General features: G+C 41.8%; 1 protein-coding gene across 12 annotated transcripts in view; it reads right to left on the bottom strand.

Annotated features, from left to right (window-relative positions):
* Positions 1-7,532: 7,532 nt before the first annotated feature.
* ELF1 (E74 like ETS transcription factor 1) overlaps positions 7,533-14,801 on the bottom strand; it is a 124,033-nt gene continuing 116,764 nt past the window's right edge. For 11 of the 12 annotated variants that reach the window (XM_047756107.1, XM_047756105.1, XM_047756110.1 and 8 more), the window contains one exon: positions 7,533-9,582. In XM_047756107.1, the coding sequence (XP_047612063.1) occupies positions 8,979-9,582 (604 nt within the window). In that variant the 3' untranslated portion in view covers positions 7,533-8,978. Of the gene's footprint in view, positions 9,583-12,782; positions 12,830-14,801 lie in introns of all 12 variants that reach the window. The other variant, XM_047756116.1, reaches the window with a different exon arrangement.

Genomic DNA, 14,801 nt, shown 5'->3' with positions numbered 1-14,801 from the left:
CAATGCCAGATCTGAGCTACATCTGCGACCTACACCACAGTTCACGAGATGCTGGATCCTTAACCCACTGAGTGAGGCCAGGGATCAAACTCACATCCTCATGAATACTAGTCAGGATCCTTACCGATGAGCCACCACCAGAACTCTTGAGCTTTCCTTTTGTGATCAGTTCTTTTTACATCTGGTATAAGGCTTTGCCTACTCAAAAGCCATGAACAGAGTCACCTGTGTTTTCTTCTAGATGCTTTACTATCATACTTTTCATGTCCAGGTCTATTAATTTTTATAAAATGTATGAGGTTGGGATCAAGGTTCCTTTTCCCCCTAAATGGATATCCCAGCCCTACATACTGAAAAGATTTATTTGCCATTCCCCCCACTAAATAATTATGGCACTTTTGTTATAAAGTAGTTGATCACACATATGTGGGTCTGTTTCCAGGTTCTCATTCCCTTGGTCTAAACTGGTACCACACCATTAATGGAGTAACTTTATGAGCCTTTTTTTTTTTTTTTTTGCTTTTTATGGCCGCACCTGTAGCATATGAAAGTTCCCAGGCTAGGGTTCAAAAAAGAGCTGCAGCTGGGGCTTACGCCATGGAAATGGCAACACCAACACCAGATCTGAGCTGCACCTGTGCAGCAACTTAAGGCAACGCTGAATCCTTAACCCACTGAGCGAGGCCAGGGATCAAACCTGCATCCTTGTGAATACTATGTCAGGTTCTTAACCCACTAAGCCACACCAGGAACTCCTATAGTCTTGAAGCCCTGTAACTGTTCCTTCAAAATTGCCTTGGCTAGTCAAAGTCTTTTGTATTTACATCATTTTACACATTTTACAACACATTTCCATTTATTTATGTTTTACAATGACCCCGTCAAATTTTCCAAAAAACCCCAACAACAACCCTGCTGGGATTTTAATTGGGCTTGCATTGAATCTATAGATCAAGATCAGCCATTTTGGGGAAAACAGTCTCTCTTATTTATTTATTTATTTTTTAAGGGCCGCACCTGCAGCATATGGAAGTTCCCAGGCCAGGGGTTGAATTGGAGCTATAGCTGCTGGCCTACACCACAGCCACAGCTCATGGCAATGCTGGATCCTTAACCCACTGAGAGAGGCCAGGGATCAAACCAGCATCTTCATGGATCCTAGTCAGGTTTTTTAACTGCTGAGCCACAAAGGAAACTCTTTTTTTTTTTTTTTAATTGACTATAGTTAATTTACAATGGGTTTCTAGTGTACAGCAAAGTGATTTCAGTTTTACATGTAGATTCTTTTTCATATTATTTTCCGCTATAGTGTATTGTAAGATACTGAATATAGTTCCCTGCACTATACAGTTTAGATCTTTTATCTATAGTAATTGTATCTGCTCATCCCAAACTCCTAATTTATCTCTCCCTCAGCCCTTCCCCTTTGTTAACCATAAATTGGTTTTCTTCTTTTTTTTTCTTTTTAGGGCCACACCTGTGGCATATGAAGGTTCCCAGGCTAGAGGTCAAATCAGAGCTACAGCTGCTGGTCTACACCATAGCCACAGCAACACTGGATCCGAGCTGCCATCTGTGACCTACACCACAGCTCACGGCAGAGCCCGATCCCTGACCCAGTAAATGAGGCCAGGGATTGAACCCAGTAAATGAGGCCAGGGATTGAACCCGAAACCTCATGAATACTGGTCGGATTAATTTCTGTTGAGCAACAATGGGAACTCCCCATAAACTTGTTTTCTATATCTGTGAGTCTCTGTTTTTGTAAGCTCATTTGTGTCATATTTTAGATTCCATATGTAAGTGGTATGCCATTTCTCTTTGTCTGGCTTACTGCATGTAGTATGGTGAGCTCTAGGTCCATCCATGTTGCTGCAAATGGCATTATTTCATTCTCTTTTATGGGTGAGTAATATTCCATTTTTTATGTATATGTGGATACATACATCTTCTTTATCCATTCATCTGTCAACTGACATTTAGGTTGCCTCTATTTTTTTTCTGATATCTTCATGTTGATTACTCCAATCTGTGAATGTGATACACCCCTCAGTTTATTTAAGTGGTCTTTAGTTTCTCTCAGCTGCTAGTGTAGAGACACACTGCTGATTTTTACACGTTGCCATTATATTCAACCATCTTAGTAAGGTCCCTATTTGTAGTACTTCATGTAGATTCTTTTAGAATTTTTATGACCGTACTCTTTTCATCTGTGAACAGATGGTTTAATGTCTTCCTGTGCAATCATTTTTTTTTGCCTTTTTCTAGGGCTGCTCCTGCGGCATATGGAGGTTCCTGGGTTAGGGGTCTAATTGGAGCTGCAGCCTCCAGCCTATGCCAGAGCCACAGCAACGCAGGATCCGAGCTGTGTCTGCGACCTACAGCACATCTCACTGCAATGCCAGATCCTTAACCCACTGATCAAGGCCAGGGATCGAACCCAAAACCTCATGGTTCCTAGTTGGATTCATTAACCACTGAGCCACGAGGGGAACTCCTGCAATCATTATTTATACCTTTTATTTTTCTTGCTGATTGTCACTGGCTAGTACATGTGCTATAGTGTTGAATAGAAGTAGTGATTATGGACTTCCCGCTTTGGTTGTAACATTAGGAGAAAAGCATCCAATATCATATGTGTTTTCTGCTTTTACTGAAATGTCCATGTATATTTTTTCTTTAATGTGTTAATTTTAATTACATTGGTTGGTTTTCACATTTTCTCTAAATGACCAATATGCATATGAAAAGAAGTTCTAGATCAGTAGCTGTATCAGGGACAGTCAAATCATAATCCAGTACTAAACACGCTCACCAAAATGGCTAAAATTAAAAGGAATTCCACTCCCAAGCCTTGGCAAAGACAGGGAATGAATTACTGTAATATTACGTATACCTTCCATGTATTACTGTTGTGAGTATAAACTGGTAATAGCTACTTTGGAAATCTTTGACACTATCTACTCCAGCTAGTCATACATAGACTCTATTGCCCAGTAATTCTGGCCAAGAGAAAAGAATACTAACGTTTCTATACAAGAATACTGATTGCAGCAGTATTCACAGTAGCAAAAAGTGGAAGGCTGGGAAGGACCATGAGGACAATTTTTTTTTAGGGCCGCAGGTGCGGCATGTGGAGTTTCCCAGGCTAGGCTTCGAATCAGAGCTGTAGTTGCCGACCTACACCACAGCTCACGGCTACGCCAGATCCCTAACCCACTGAGCGAGGCCAGGAGTCCTCTTGGTTCCTAGTCGGATTCATTGCCACTGAGCCATGACAGGAACTCCCGGAGGACAACTTTTTGATGCGAGGAATATTAATATATCTTAATTCGGGTGATAATTACAGTAATGTATTCATAGGTAAAATATTTTCAAGTTCTACACTTAAGATCTGTGCACTTTGTTTCAGTAAAATAGGGAGAAAGACAAAATCAGCAATGAACAATTAGAATTTGAAATTTTAAAAATATTTACAATAGCATTAAATGTTAAATACTGAAAAATAAATCTGACAAAAGATGTGCAAAATATGTGTACTGAGAGTTACAAGATATTAAGAGAAATTAAAGAACATTTAAACAAAAGGATGGACATTCCATGTTTATGAGTCAGAGAGTCAATATTAAGATGTCAGTTCTTCCTAAACTGATCTGTTGATTCAACCTGATCCCAATCAATATCCCACAGGCTTTTTCCATTTTATAAGCTGACAAACTGGTTCTGAAATTCAAATGGGAATGCAAAAGAGTTAGAATAGCTAAATCAACTTTGAAATATAACAAAGTTGGGGAACCTAACACTACTTGATTTCAACACATCAACCTTGTGTATTGGCAGCAAGGATAGGCAAGTCAGTAACACAGAAAAGCCACCATAAATAGGCTCATCTATATGAATAACTGATTTTCAACAAATACCCAAGGGTAATTCAGAGCAGAAGGTAGAGCTGAAAAAGATAGTCTTCCCAGACTTTTGAATTAAAAAGGACAGTCTTTTCAGCAAATTGGATATATGAAAGGAAAAAAAGTTACTTCGGTACATACCTTGCGGAATTCCTTTGTGGCTAAGGATCTGGCGCTGTCACTGCTGTGGCTTGGGTTGATGCTGTGGCACAGGTTCAATCCCTGGCCCAGCTGGCCCAGAAACTTCCACATGCTACAGGTATGACCAAAAAAAAACAAAAAAACTTTGCACCATCTACAAAAATTAACTCAAAATTAATGATGGACCTAAATGTAAAATGTAAAAGCTTAAATCTTCTGAAAGAAAGATCTTTGTGTCCTTGGGTTAGACAGAAGATTTCTTAGCTGCAACAGCAAAAGCATGATCCATAAAAGAAGCTGAGAAATTAGACTTTTCCAAACTTTAAGTTTCTGCACTTTGCTGATGAGCTTGTATCCAGGAGTTCCCGCTGGGGCTCAGCAGATTTAGAGCACAGCACAGTGTCTGTGAGGAAGCAGGTTGTTCTATCCCTAGCCTTCCTCAGTGCGTGAAGGACCCAGTGCTGCCATGGCTGTGATGTAGGCGGGCAGCTGCAGTTCTTGTGGTACAGTGGCTTAAGGACCCGGCATTGTCATTGCAACAGCTTGGGTTCAGTCACTAGCTGGGGAAATTCCACAGGTCATGGGTGCGGCCAAAAAAGAAAAAGAAATATATTCTAAAGCTGAGAAGCCTCGGAAAGAGATTTCCTCCCAGGGTTCGTAGTAGGTATGAACAATAAACCAGGAGCCACAGCTGATGAGAACAAGCGGATGGTGCATCATCTCATAGATCTTAATCATGAAACTGGATCAGATTCCTGGATGAGACTTTGATTGCCCTCTCTTTGGGAGAGAAATCATGTTTCATGGAGGTGCGAGCACTTGGAAGTGTATGAATAGGAAGAAAGATGCGTCTAGGTGACAGTAGGTGGTGGTAGGCTGTATCATTCCTCCCTGTTCCTTATTCTGGAGCCCAGTTGTGTTTGTCCATCTCACCAACACATGACCCAGTCCTCTCTGGTAATCCTGCTTCCCTGGCCGGCACTTGGTTTAGGAGGCAGCATCTGACCAATCTAGCCCTTGAGCTCTGAAGGGACGGCTGCTCAGGCTGCTCTGGGAAAGGTCCCCTTAACTGACCAACAGAAACCACTGCAGCTATCTCGCAACGAGGGCAGGAGCCATCCTGGAAACGAAACCAAAATCCTGAGGATAGTGAAACAGAACGATGAAGACGCCTGGCTGCTCAGAATCACCACCCTGCTGCTGAATTAGCCAACTTGGAAACCTCTTAACTCCAAACTTCTAATCTGGTACGATTTAATCATTTTGAACAGTTTTTGTTGTTAATTGAAAGCAGCCCAATCCTGACGTTGTGATTTCGAGAGTAAAATTTGAAAATAAGGTGGCTGGTGGACTCAAGAAGAGGTGAGCCTGGAGTTCCTGCTGTGGCACAGTGGGATAATGATCCGGCTTGTCTCTGGGGCGGCGTCAGTTCGATTCCCCAGCCTGGTGTAACAGGTTAAAGGATCCAGTGTTGCAAGAGCTATAGCATGGATCTTGGGTCAGATTCAATCCCTGCCCCAGGAACTTCCATAGGCCACAGGCATGGCCATTTAGAAAAAAAGAAGAGGCGAGACTATACAGGGTCTCAACTCTACCTAAGGACAGTAAGGAACCACTGAACAGCTTGATATGATTAAATGCACTCCTCTTGCACCGGAGAGAACACATGGATGGGGGACAAGGTGCAGACAGAGAATGAGAATAGTGATCCTGAGATAAAACTTGGGGGAACTCCAGCCTTTGAAAACATCTCTGGAGCAACCCAAGAGAAACACTAAGCACTTATTATAAAGGCAGGAAGAGGACAGGAAAGAGTTGAGCAGAAAAGTAAAGGCAATAAAGAGTTTAAAGAGGAGCTCCCGTCGTGGCACAGCGGAAACGAATCTGACTAGGAACCATGAGGTTGCAGGCTCGATCCCTGGCCTCGCTCAGCAGGTTGAGGATCTGGCGTTGCCGTGAGCTGTGGTGTAGGTCACAGACGTGGCTCAGATCTGGCGTTGCTGTGGCTCTGGCGTAGGCCAGTAGCAACAGCTCCAATTAGACCCCTAGCCTGGGAACCTCCATATGCCGCAGGTGCGGCTCTAAAAAGATGAAAGAAAAAAGAGTTTATTTAAAGAAAAGAATGAGTTATAAGAGGTTAGCAAATACTGGAGAAGTCAAGAAAGAGAAGGGTGGGGATTTGGCAATATAGAAATGGGTTACTATTTAATGAGCTTTGCAACAGTACTCAGGGTAACAGGGCAAATGCATTCTTCCGACAGTTAAAGAATGAATGGAAAGCGAGGAAAGCAGCAGGTTCATGAGTTAAGGACCGTGACAATAACACTGAAGGTATGTCTTCAAAAAATACATGTTGAATCAATGATTTGAAGTGTAAGGCCACATGCTGAGTAACAGTTTGCCCCGTTCAGTTCAGTATGATGAGATTATATCAGGAGAGGGACGACTAGAGTTCTAGGGGTGGAAAACTTTTCCTTGATCTTCTTAGGGTCCCTGGCTGGGCCTAAAAAGCAAACTGACAAAGCCAGATGAAAGGAGAAAAGCATACATATTTAATACAAATTTTCCATGCCACAGAAGCCCCCCTCAGGAAATAAAAGACTCCAAAGAAATGGTTAAGCTTGAGCATTTATACTGGGTTTGATGAAGAATGGAAAGTCATGGAAAAACAATGGAACAGAAGTGTGTGAACTAAGGATAGTAAACTGGAGAAAACCAGCGAGGCCTATTCTTTCACATTCTTCTCTGCCCCCCCCCCTTCAGAAATTAAGAATGCTCCTTTTAAAATCGTATTTGGGAAGAATATTCATTGACATGAGGAAATGCGTAAGTGGAAGTTACGGCCAGGTAGAGAGGTATTGGATTGAGATTTTAAGTTTCTTTTTTATTTTATTTTTTATTTTTTTGTCTTTTTGCCATTTCTTGGGCTACTCCCACGGCATATGGAGGTTCCTAGGCTAGGGGTCAAATCCGAGCTGTAGCCACCGGCCTACACCAGAGCCACAGCAACGCGGGATCCGAGCCGTGTCTACAACCTACACCACAGCTCACGGCAACGCCGGATCCTTAACTCACTGAGCAAGGCCAGGGATCAAACCCACAACCTCATGGTTCCTAGTCGGATTCGTTAACCACTGCGCCACGACAGGAACTCCAGAGATTTTAAGTTTCTTATGTTTTTGTGTTCCATGTTTTCCGAGTATAACAATTAACAGATCTAATTTCTAATTAGAAGCCTTGTTTTTAAAGTGGGTTCAGTATCACTGCTGGGAACATTTTCTTTTCTAATTTTTGGAGCTTGGTAATCCGTTGTGTAATGTCTGGAAGTTGCCTTTTGGCAAAGCAGAAAGGGAAAATGAGAGGGTGACATTTCTGCAATTCTAATCTGACTAATGGAGGTTGTTCTATAAACATTTAAGACGCTGTAATACTCACGACATTTTCTGTTTACTGGTTCTTAAACACTTGCTTGAAAACAAAAACACGGAATTTTTTACATGATTTATTTAATAATAAACCAATTAGATACAAAAACGTTTAGAGGATTCCAAAATTTAAATTTTTGTTTAAATACAAATTCACTCTGTAATACGAAAACATATAACATTAGACCTCTAAACATAATGATTTTTTTCACCTACAAAAATTTCTTTTTGCTATACCTAGAAAATTTGCAGAAAACAATTTTTCTCATGGAATTAAATGTACATTATTTACAGCTGAAAAAGTAATCTAAAAACTATTTCATTTCAGAAACTTGGATATATATGTATATTATCTTTGTATGCAACTCCCCCTCCCCCCACTCCCAATTAAAAAAAAAAAATCCAAAATATAAGGCAGTTATGCTTTTATAAGCAACTGACTACTCAGCCAGATTAGCCCAAGGCTTGTTTGCTTTCTGGGGCCTTCAAGAGCCCTGACTCTTTCAAAGCAGCAGTGTATCACTTAGCACTAAGCGACATAACTTCACTTGTGGTCCACAGTGCACAGCGGCCTAAAGAGGTAAGGAACAAGGTAGATACGAGGAATTCACAGCAGATGGTCCAGATTAACAGCAGAATGAATTCTGTAGGGCCATGGATTTTTCTCCAATATTTTAGCTATATATTTACATTAGGAGATAAGCTGATAATGTTTTCATTCATATAACTTTAAAATGTTGGGTTTAGAGTCATAAAATTTAGAACTACAGAGGAAACTGGAGCTCATCTCGTCTGATCCAATACATCCCTCCTCTTCTGAGGCCCAGAAGGATCAAGTGGCTTGCCCAAGGTGACACACCTGGTGAGTAGGAGGGCCACTCGTAGGCTGATGCTTTTACACCACCTGCTTCTGAAACAGGATCAGCCGTATCACGGGCACATTTCAGTTTTTAAAGTTGTGTTTTACGCAGCCATCGTTTAATATACCATACAACCAACTAAAGTCAACCTAAGAGAAATCCTAATTTTAACAGAGCATAAAATAGGTGTCTTGCATTTGAAAGAGTCAAGCCTTAACCTATACAAGTGGAATGAAAATAGCGCCTATATAAATTTCCTGATGCCTTATATTTAAGTACTGTATTTACAAAAGAATCAAAAGCTAACACAGTGTAAAATTTAAAAAGAAACTTTAAAAATGGTCATGATAGAGCTTGAAAAAAATTTTCAAAAGAATATCTTCAGAGTATAAAACGCCTGTTCCTTCACAATTAAATTCTTAAACATGTGGAAAACAAAAAGAGAAACACTTGGGTTTTCCTTCCTCATCTACACAAAGTCAAAAATCACAAAGTCAAAGTCAAAAACTCCAAGGTACTATTTTTAACAAGTAACTACACAATTAGGAAGGTTTGCAGAATTTATCTTAGAATCAATCACTCGTTTGCATACAATGGAAAAGGTTCCACTAAAAAGAGAATCATCCAGGATTCCTTTGGCATATGAATTAGAAAGAGCTGGGTTCTAGCAGTTCATTTTTTATAGCTACCTGAGACGTAAATCCATTGGAACTGGATACCACCATCACATAAGGCTGTGGCTGCTGCTCCGGTTCCTCCGCGCCTTCTTTCCAGCCATCTTCCACCTCCTTTTTCTCTCCTTCCTGCATGTGAGTTTTTGTCTCTTGCGCTTTGATCACGGACGTGATCACCGTGCCAGGGGGGTGAGCCACCAGTTGTGAATTGCGAGGAGAAAAGGTCACCACGGGGGTGCTGGCACTGAAGGAGGACGGAGATGAGGCCACACTGACGGTTCCGTTGCAGACCGACTGCACGCTGCTCGGAAGAACCTGCTGGACGTGGGCGGGGCTCAGGACGAGCGAAGGCGGGGAGCCCTGTTTCGGCGACTGCAGCACCACATTTTCTTTCAGTACTGTCATGGGCTGGGACGAGGGAATGGCTTGCAAAATAAATTTCTGCGATCCAGCCCCTGAGGATGGATCCGTGCTGGCTATAACTGTTGTGATTGGCACGGTCTGGAGTGTCACTGTGTGCAAATGCTGATTCCCAGGAGATACGACCACTGGAACTTGGGCTGGAGCCTGTAGAGTCCTATTGAGATTAGGAAACAAAAGGGAGGGAATGAGCATATTCTACCGCCCCGAAAACGTGAACATTTGAAAGGTCCTTCAGACCAAACACGGCTGGCAGGGTATGGCTAGGAGTAAAGGCCAGATGTACTAATGTTATCGGGCAGGCTGTGATGTGTTGGAAGGCTACAGACTAACCTTGAGAACCCGGGTACTTTTCCAAAATACACTGCGCCTCCCATCTTTCCCTGGCCACCCGATTACAATTTTCTGGGTGGAATCTGAGCCTGGAAATGGTACCTGACCCTATAGACAGATTGATTGATTGATTGACTGACTGACTGATGGACTGATTTGTCTTTTTGTCTTTTAGGGCCACACCTGCAGCATACAGAGGTTCCCAGGCTAGGGGTCCAATCAGAGCTGTAGCCCTGGCCTACACCACAGCCACAGCAACGCAGGATTCGAGTCTTGACTGCGACCTACACCGCAGCCCCGAGCACCGCCAGATCCTTAACCCACTGAGCGAAGCCAGGGATCAAACCTGAGTCCTCACAGGTGCTAGTTGGGTTTGCTAACCACTGAACCAAGACAGGAACGTCAAGATGCCATTTTTTAAATAAAAAAGACTCGGGGGCTTCTTAGGCCAAGAGTTCATGTACGTGCATAGAGAGAAAATAGTCCTTGGTCTATCGTAAGCACACAGATTGTACGTATAAATATACATATAGCTTTGCCACCCTATACATATGATCATTCCTATTTTACACCTGAAGAAATTAACACACGAAGATGTTGAACAGCTTACGTATAAGGTGACCAGTTAGGTAAGAAATGAGGTCATTTAACTGCAGAGCCTATGAGCTTAACTATTACAACATACTCTGGGGTTAACAGATGCAACCTATTGGCTTTGGAATGGATAAGCAATGAGATCTTGCTACATAGCGCTGGGAACTATATCTAGTCACTTATGATGGAGGATAATGTGAGAAAAAGAATGGATATATATATGTGTGACTGGGTCACTTTGCTGTACAGAAGCAAACTGACGGAATACCATAAACCAACTACAATGGAAAAAAGAAAAATCATTTTAAAAAATGGAAAAAACCTATTACAACATACTGTCACTTCTTCAGTCCTAAATAACTTCCGTTAAAGATGAATATTTACTATTATATCTTTAAACTGGGGGGACTTAGAACTTTTTCATACACACCTCTCCCCTTCCTCTTTCCCTCTCTCAGGTGTGGCATAAGCAATAATGTACCTGGGAAAGTTCCACATGGCTATTCGGGGTTACCGCTAGATTTTTCAACTCTTGTTCAAATCAGAAAAAGCTGCCCCTTTCTTGAAACACCTGTCTGCCATCTGCCAGGAAAAATATATATACTCATCTACAGTATCTGTGGCATAACTCTATTGCCCCTATTTGAACAAATTCTAAAACAATTTTTGCTAATATTCAGCGATTAAAAGATAAAATATTAGCAGCCTTGTCCCAACCACAGGCATTTTAAATGACTTTTTTCTTAGTTCATGGTTAAAGTGTCAGTCACATTACATTATAGAACAAAGGAGTATTACAGTTAAATGAACTACTTTAGAAAATTCGCCTAAGCTGCTTGTAACTCACTGGGCACAATATCGGTAATTTAAAATCCCTCAAACTTTCTGACGCTAAGAAAGATGCACAATATAATATTTAGCTTTTATTGAACATCTACTCAGATGTCAGGAAGTGTCATTTAATTGTTGTAACCGCCTGTATGTTTAAGTAATATCATCTTTATTTTATAGATGAGGAAACAGATTCAGAAATTGATCCAACGTCAAATGTAATAACTGACAAGGCCAGATGGACAGAAGGGTGTGCCCACATTCTTCCTACTCTATTACACTGATGTTGATTTTTTTGTCTCTCTCTTTTTTTTTTTTTTTTTTTTTTTAGGGCCACACCTGCAGCCTAAGGAGGTTCCCAGGCTAGGGATGAATCGGAGCTACAGCTGCCAGCCTACACCCTGGTCACCGAAACTCGGGATCTGAGCCATGTCTGTGACTTACACCACAGCTCAGGGCAACGCCGGATCCTCAACACATGGACAGAGGCCAGGGATCGAATCCGTGTCCTCATGGATACCAGTGGGGTTTGCTACCCCTGAGCCCCAACGGGAACTCCTAGTACACCGTTTTGAAGGTAATCTACACATCACCCATTTTTAGAGTCTGATTTATCTAAATGACCCTAAGACACACTCTCAGTGCTTGAATAAACATTATGAGAAATAAGTTATGTAGGGTCGGTATATGGATTTCCAAGTTTAGCAAGGGCCAATTTGAGGAAATATTTTACCAGAGGTTTGTTTCTGTTAAGCCAGAGTCAAAATGAAAGTTTGTAAAACTGAGCACATAAAATGCCATAAATCAATTAAGAAACGTTGAATTGATTTCAACATAGATTCAGTTGGCCCTCCATGTCCTCCCCTGGTCTCCACATCCACGGATTCAACCAACCTCCAATGGAAAATATTCCCCCCACCCCCCAAAATTCCAGAAAGTTCCAAAAAGCAAAACTTGAATTTGCCATACGCTGGCAACTACTTACATAGCATTTCCACGGTACTGGATGTTTTCAGTGAGCTAGAGATGATTTAAAGTATATGGGAGGGGAGTTCCTATTGTGGCGCAGTGGTTAACAAATCCGACTAGGAACCATGAGGTTGTGGGTTGATCCCTGGCCTCGGTTAGGGGGTTAAGGATCCGGCACTGCTGTGAGCTGTGGTATAGGTCACAGACGAGGCTCTGATCTGGTGTTGCTGTGTCTGTGGCGTAGGCTGGCAGCTGTAGCTCAATTTGACCCCTCGCCTGGGAACCTCCATATGCTGCAGGTGTGGCCCTAAAAAGAAAATAATAATAATAATGAAGTATATGGGAGGATGCACTATGCCATTTTACATAAGGGGCTTGAGCATCTTTAGATTTTGGTATCTCAAGGGGGTTCTGCAACAAATGTCCTAAGGATACCAAGGGACAACTCCGTGTGCAAATATATGAGATAAAAAGAAATGAGCAAAGGAAAAAATTGAGAAAAAGCATGTCGCTACTTCATTGTAAACAAGGGATAACTACGTAACTAAGTGAACTGACAGAGTGGCAAGTCATCAAGTTCACTGCTTTAAACTTAACTACTTGCAATAAAACACAGTCTCTACCACTTACTAGATGTGACCAGGCTTCTTGGCCTCTCCTTGCCTTGGTTGCCTCGTCTGTAAAATAGGAATAATATTACCTACATCTTGTTGAGCAGTAAGGACTCTGTACATTAATATAGTAAAGGGCATGAAAGCACAGAGTGCTTTTAAAGTATCAGCTCTTGTTGTTATATTAATGTAATAATTAATCTAAATTTAAGTCATAAGCATTCCACCTTCTCTCAACTATAGGAAAAAAAAAAAAAACACTTTTTTTTTTCTTTTTTTCTTTTTAAGGCCACACCTGCATCATATGGAAGTTCCTGGGCTAAGGGTCAAATCAGAGCTGCAGCTGCCGGCCTACACCACAGCCACAACAACAATGTATCTGAGCCGCATCTGCAACCTACAGCACAGCTTGAGCAATGCTGGATCCTTAACCCCACTGAGTGAGGCCAGGGATTGAACCCCTATCTTCAGGAAGACTATGCTGGGTCCTTAACCCACTGAGCTACAAGGAGAACTCCTAAAAAAATTTTTTTAATTGTCTTTGATTTCATTAAAAAGGAGTCATAAAATCAAGAAGGATATAGCCAAATTTCTGGTAATTTTCTTAGTGATAATATGGTCATTTAGGACGTATCTACTCTTAAAGAATTATAGGCTAAAATATTTAGGGGTGAAATGTCATGCTGATGTCAACTGACTTGGCAAACAGCCAAATAGAAAAAAAGGGTATAAATAAATACACAGAGAAAACAAGGAAGGCAAAATGCTCTTAATTGTGAATTGAGATGGATGGTAAATGCACTGTTGCAACCTTTCTAAAATTTGAAATTTCCTATAAAAAAAGTTGGGATAATTAGTGAAAATAAGTAGGATTTGGGGGAGGAAAATAAAATAACAGCCAAATGAGGGAAGAATTTTTTTTTAAGTCACAGGAATGATTAAGAATATGTGTGTTGGGAGTTCCCGTCATGGCGCAGTGGTTAACGAATCCGACTAAGAACCATGAGGTTTCGGGTTCGGTCCCTGCCCTTGCTCAGTGGGTTAACGATCCGGCGTTGCCGTGAGCTGTGCTGTAGGTTGCAGACGCGGCTCGGATCCCGCGTTGCTGTGGCTCTGGCGTAGGCCGGTGGCTACAGCTCCGATTCAACCCCTAGCCTGGGAACCTCCATTTGCGGCGGGAGCGGCCCAAGAAATAGCAACAACAACAACAACAATAACAACAACAAAAGACAAAAAAAAAAAAGAATATGTGTGGAGGAGTTCTCATCATGGTGCAGTGGAAATGAAACCGACTAGGAACCCATGAGGTTACGTGTTCGATCCCTGGCCTCACTCAGTGGTTTAAGGATCTGGCGTGGCCGTGAGCTGTGGTGTAGGTTGCAGACACAGCTCGAATCTGATGTGGCTGTGGCTGCAGGCTACAGCTCCAATTGGACCCCTAGCCTGGGAACCTCCACGGGTGCAGCCCTAAAAAGCAAAAAAAAAAAGGAATGTGTGTGGATATATGTATATATACATACATACATGTAAATACAGGGTAATTTCTACAAGGAGAAATCATGTTTTAAAGTTTGAAAAGTTACATTTTGTATTTCTTCATTTTATAAGTAGTCCCCTTAAGAGAACTCATTACTCCAAAAGGAGATAAAGAAGGATCGCACACACTCCTTCAAAATAAATTCTATAGATATAAAGGCGGGTTATATGTCAGACTATGTCAGATGCTAGGAAAAGGGCCAGGAATAGAAGCTATCCCCTACAGATTTAAATGCATAGCAGGAGACAGGCATTGAAGTCAATCGAAACACCTGGTTTGTGAACTAGCACGTGGTCCAGGCAAGCAGGGAGCTTTAGGCAGAGAGCAAGGAAGGAATTAGGAGCAGAGAGAGAGCTGGCAGTGGAGGCTCCAGACCCTGGACTGCACTCTGTCTGCAACAGATCTAATAACAAAAGCTGTAAGAAAGCGGTGTCACAAATGCTAACTCCTGAATGGCTCTGGTCAGAAACATCACGTGATGAGATGCGTTGGTAACGTACA

This window comes from Phacochoerus africanus, chromosome 13 (genome assembly GCF_016906955.1).
Source record: "Phacochoerus africanus isolate WHEZ1 chromosome 13, ROS_Pafr_v1, whole genome shotgun sequence".
In the NCBI taxonomy this organism is placed as follows: Eukaryota; Metazoa; Chordata; class Mammalia; order Artiodactyla; family Suidae; genus Phacochoerus; species Phacochoerus africanus.
Note: the sequence above shows the minus strand (reverse complement) of the source record. Positions and strands in the feature narration are given on the sequence as shown.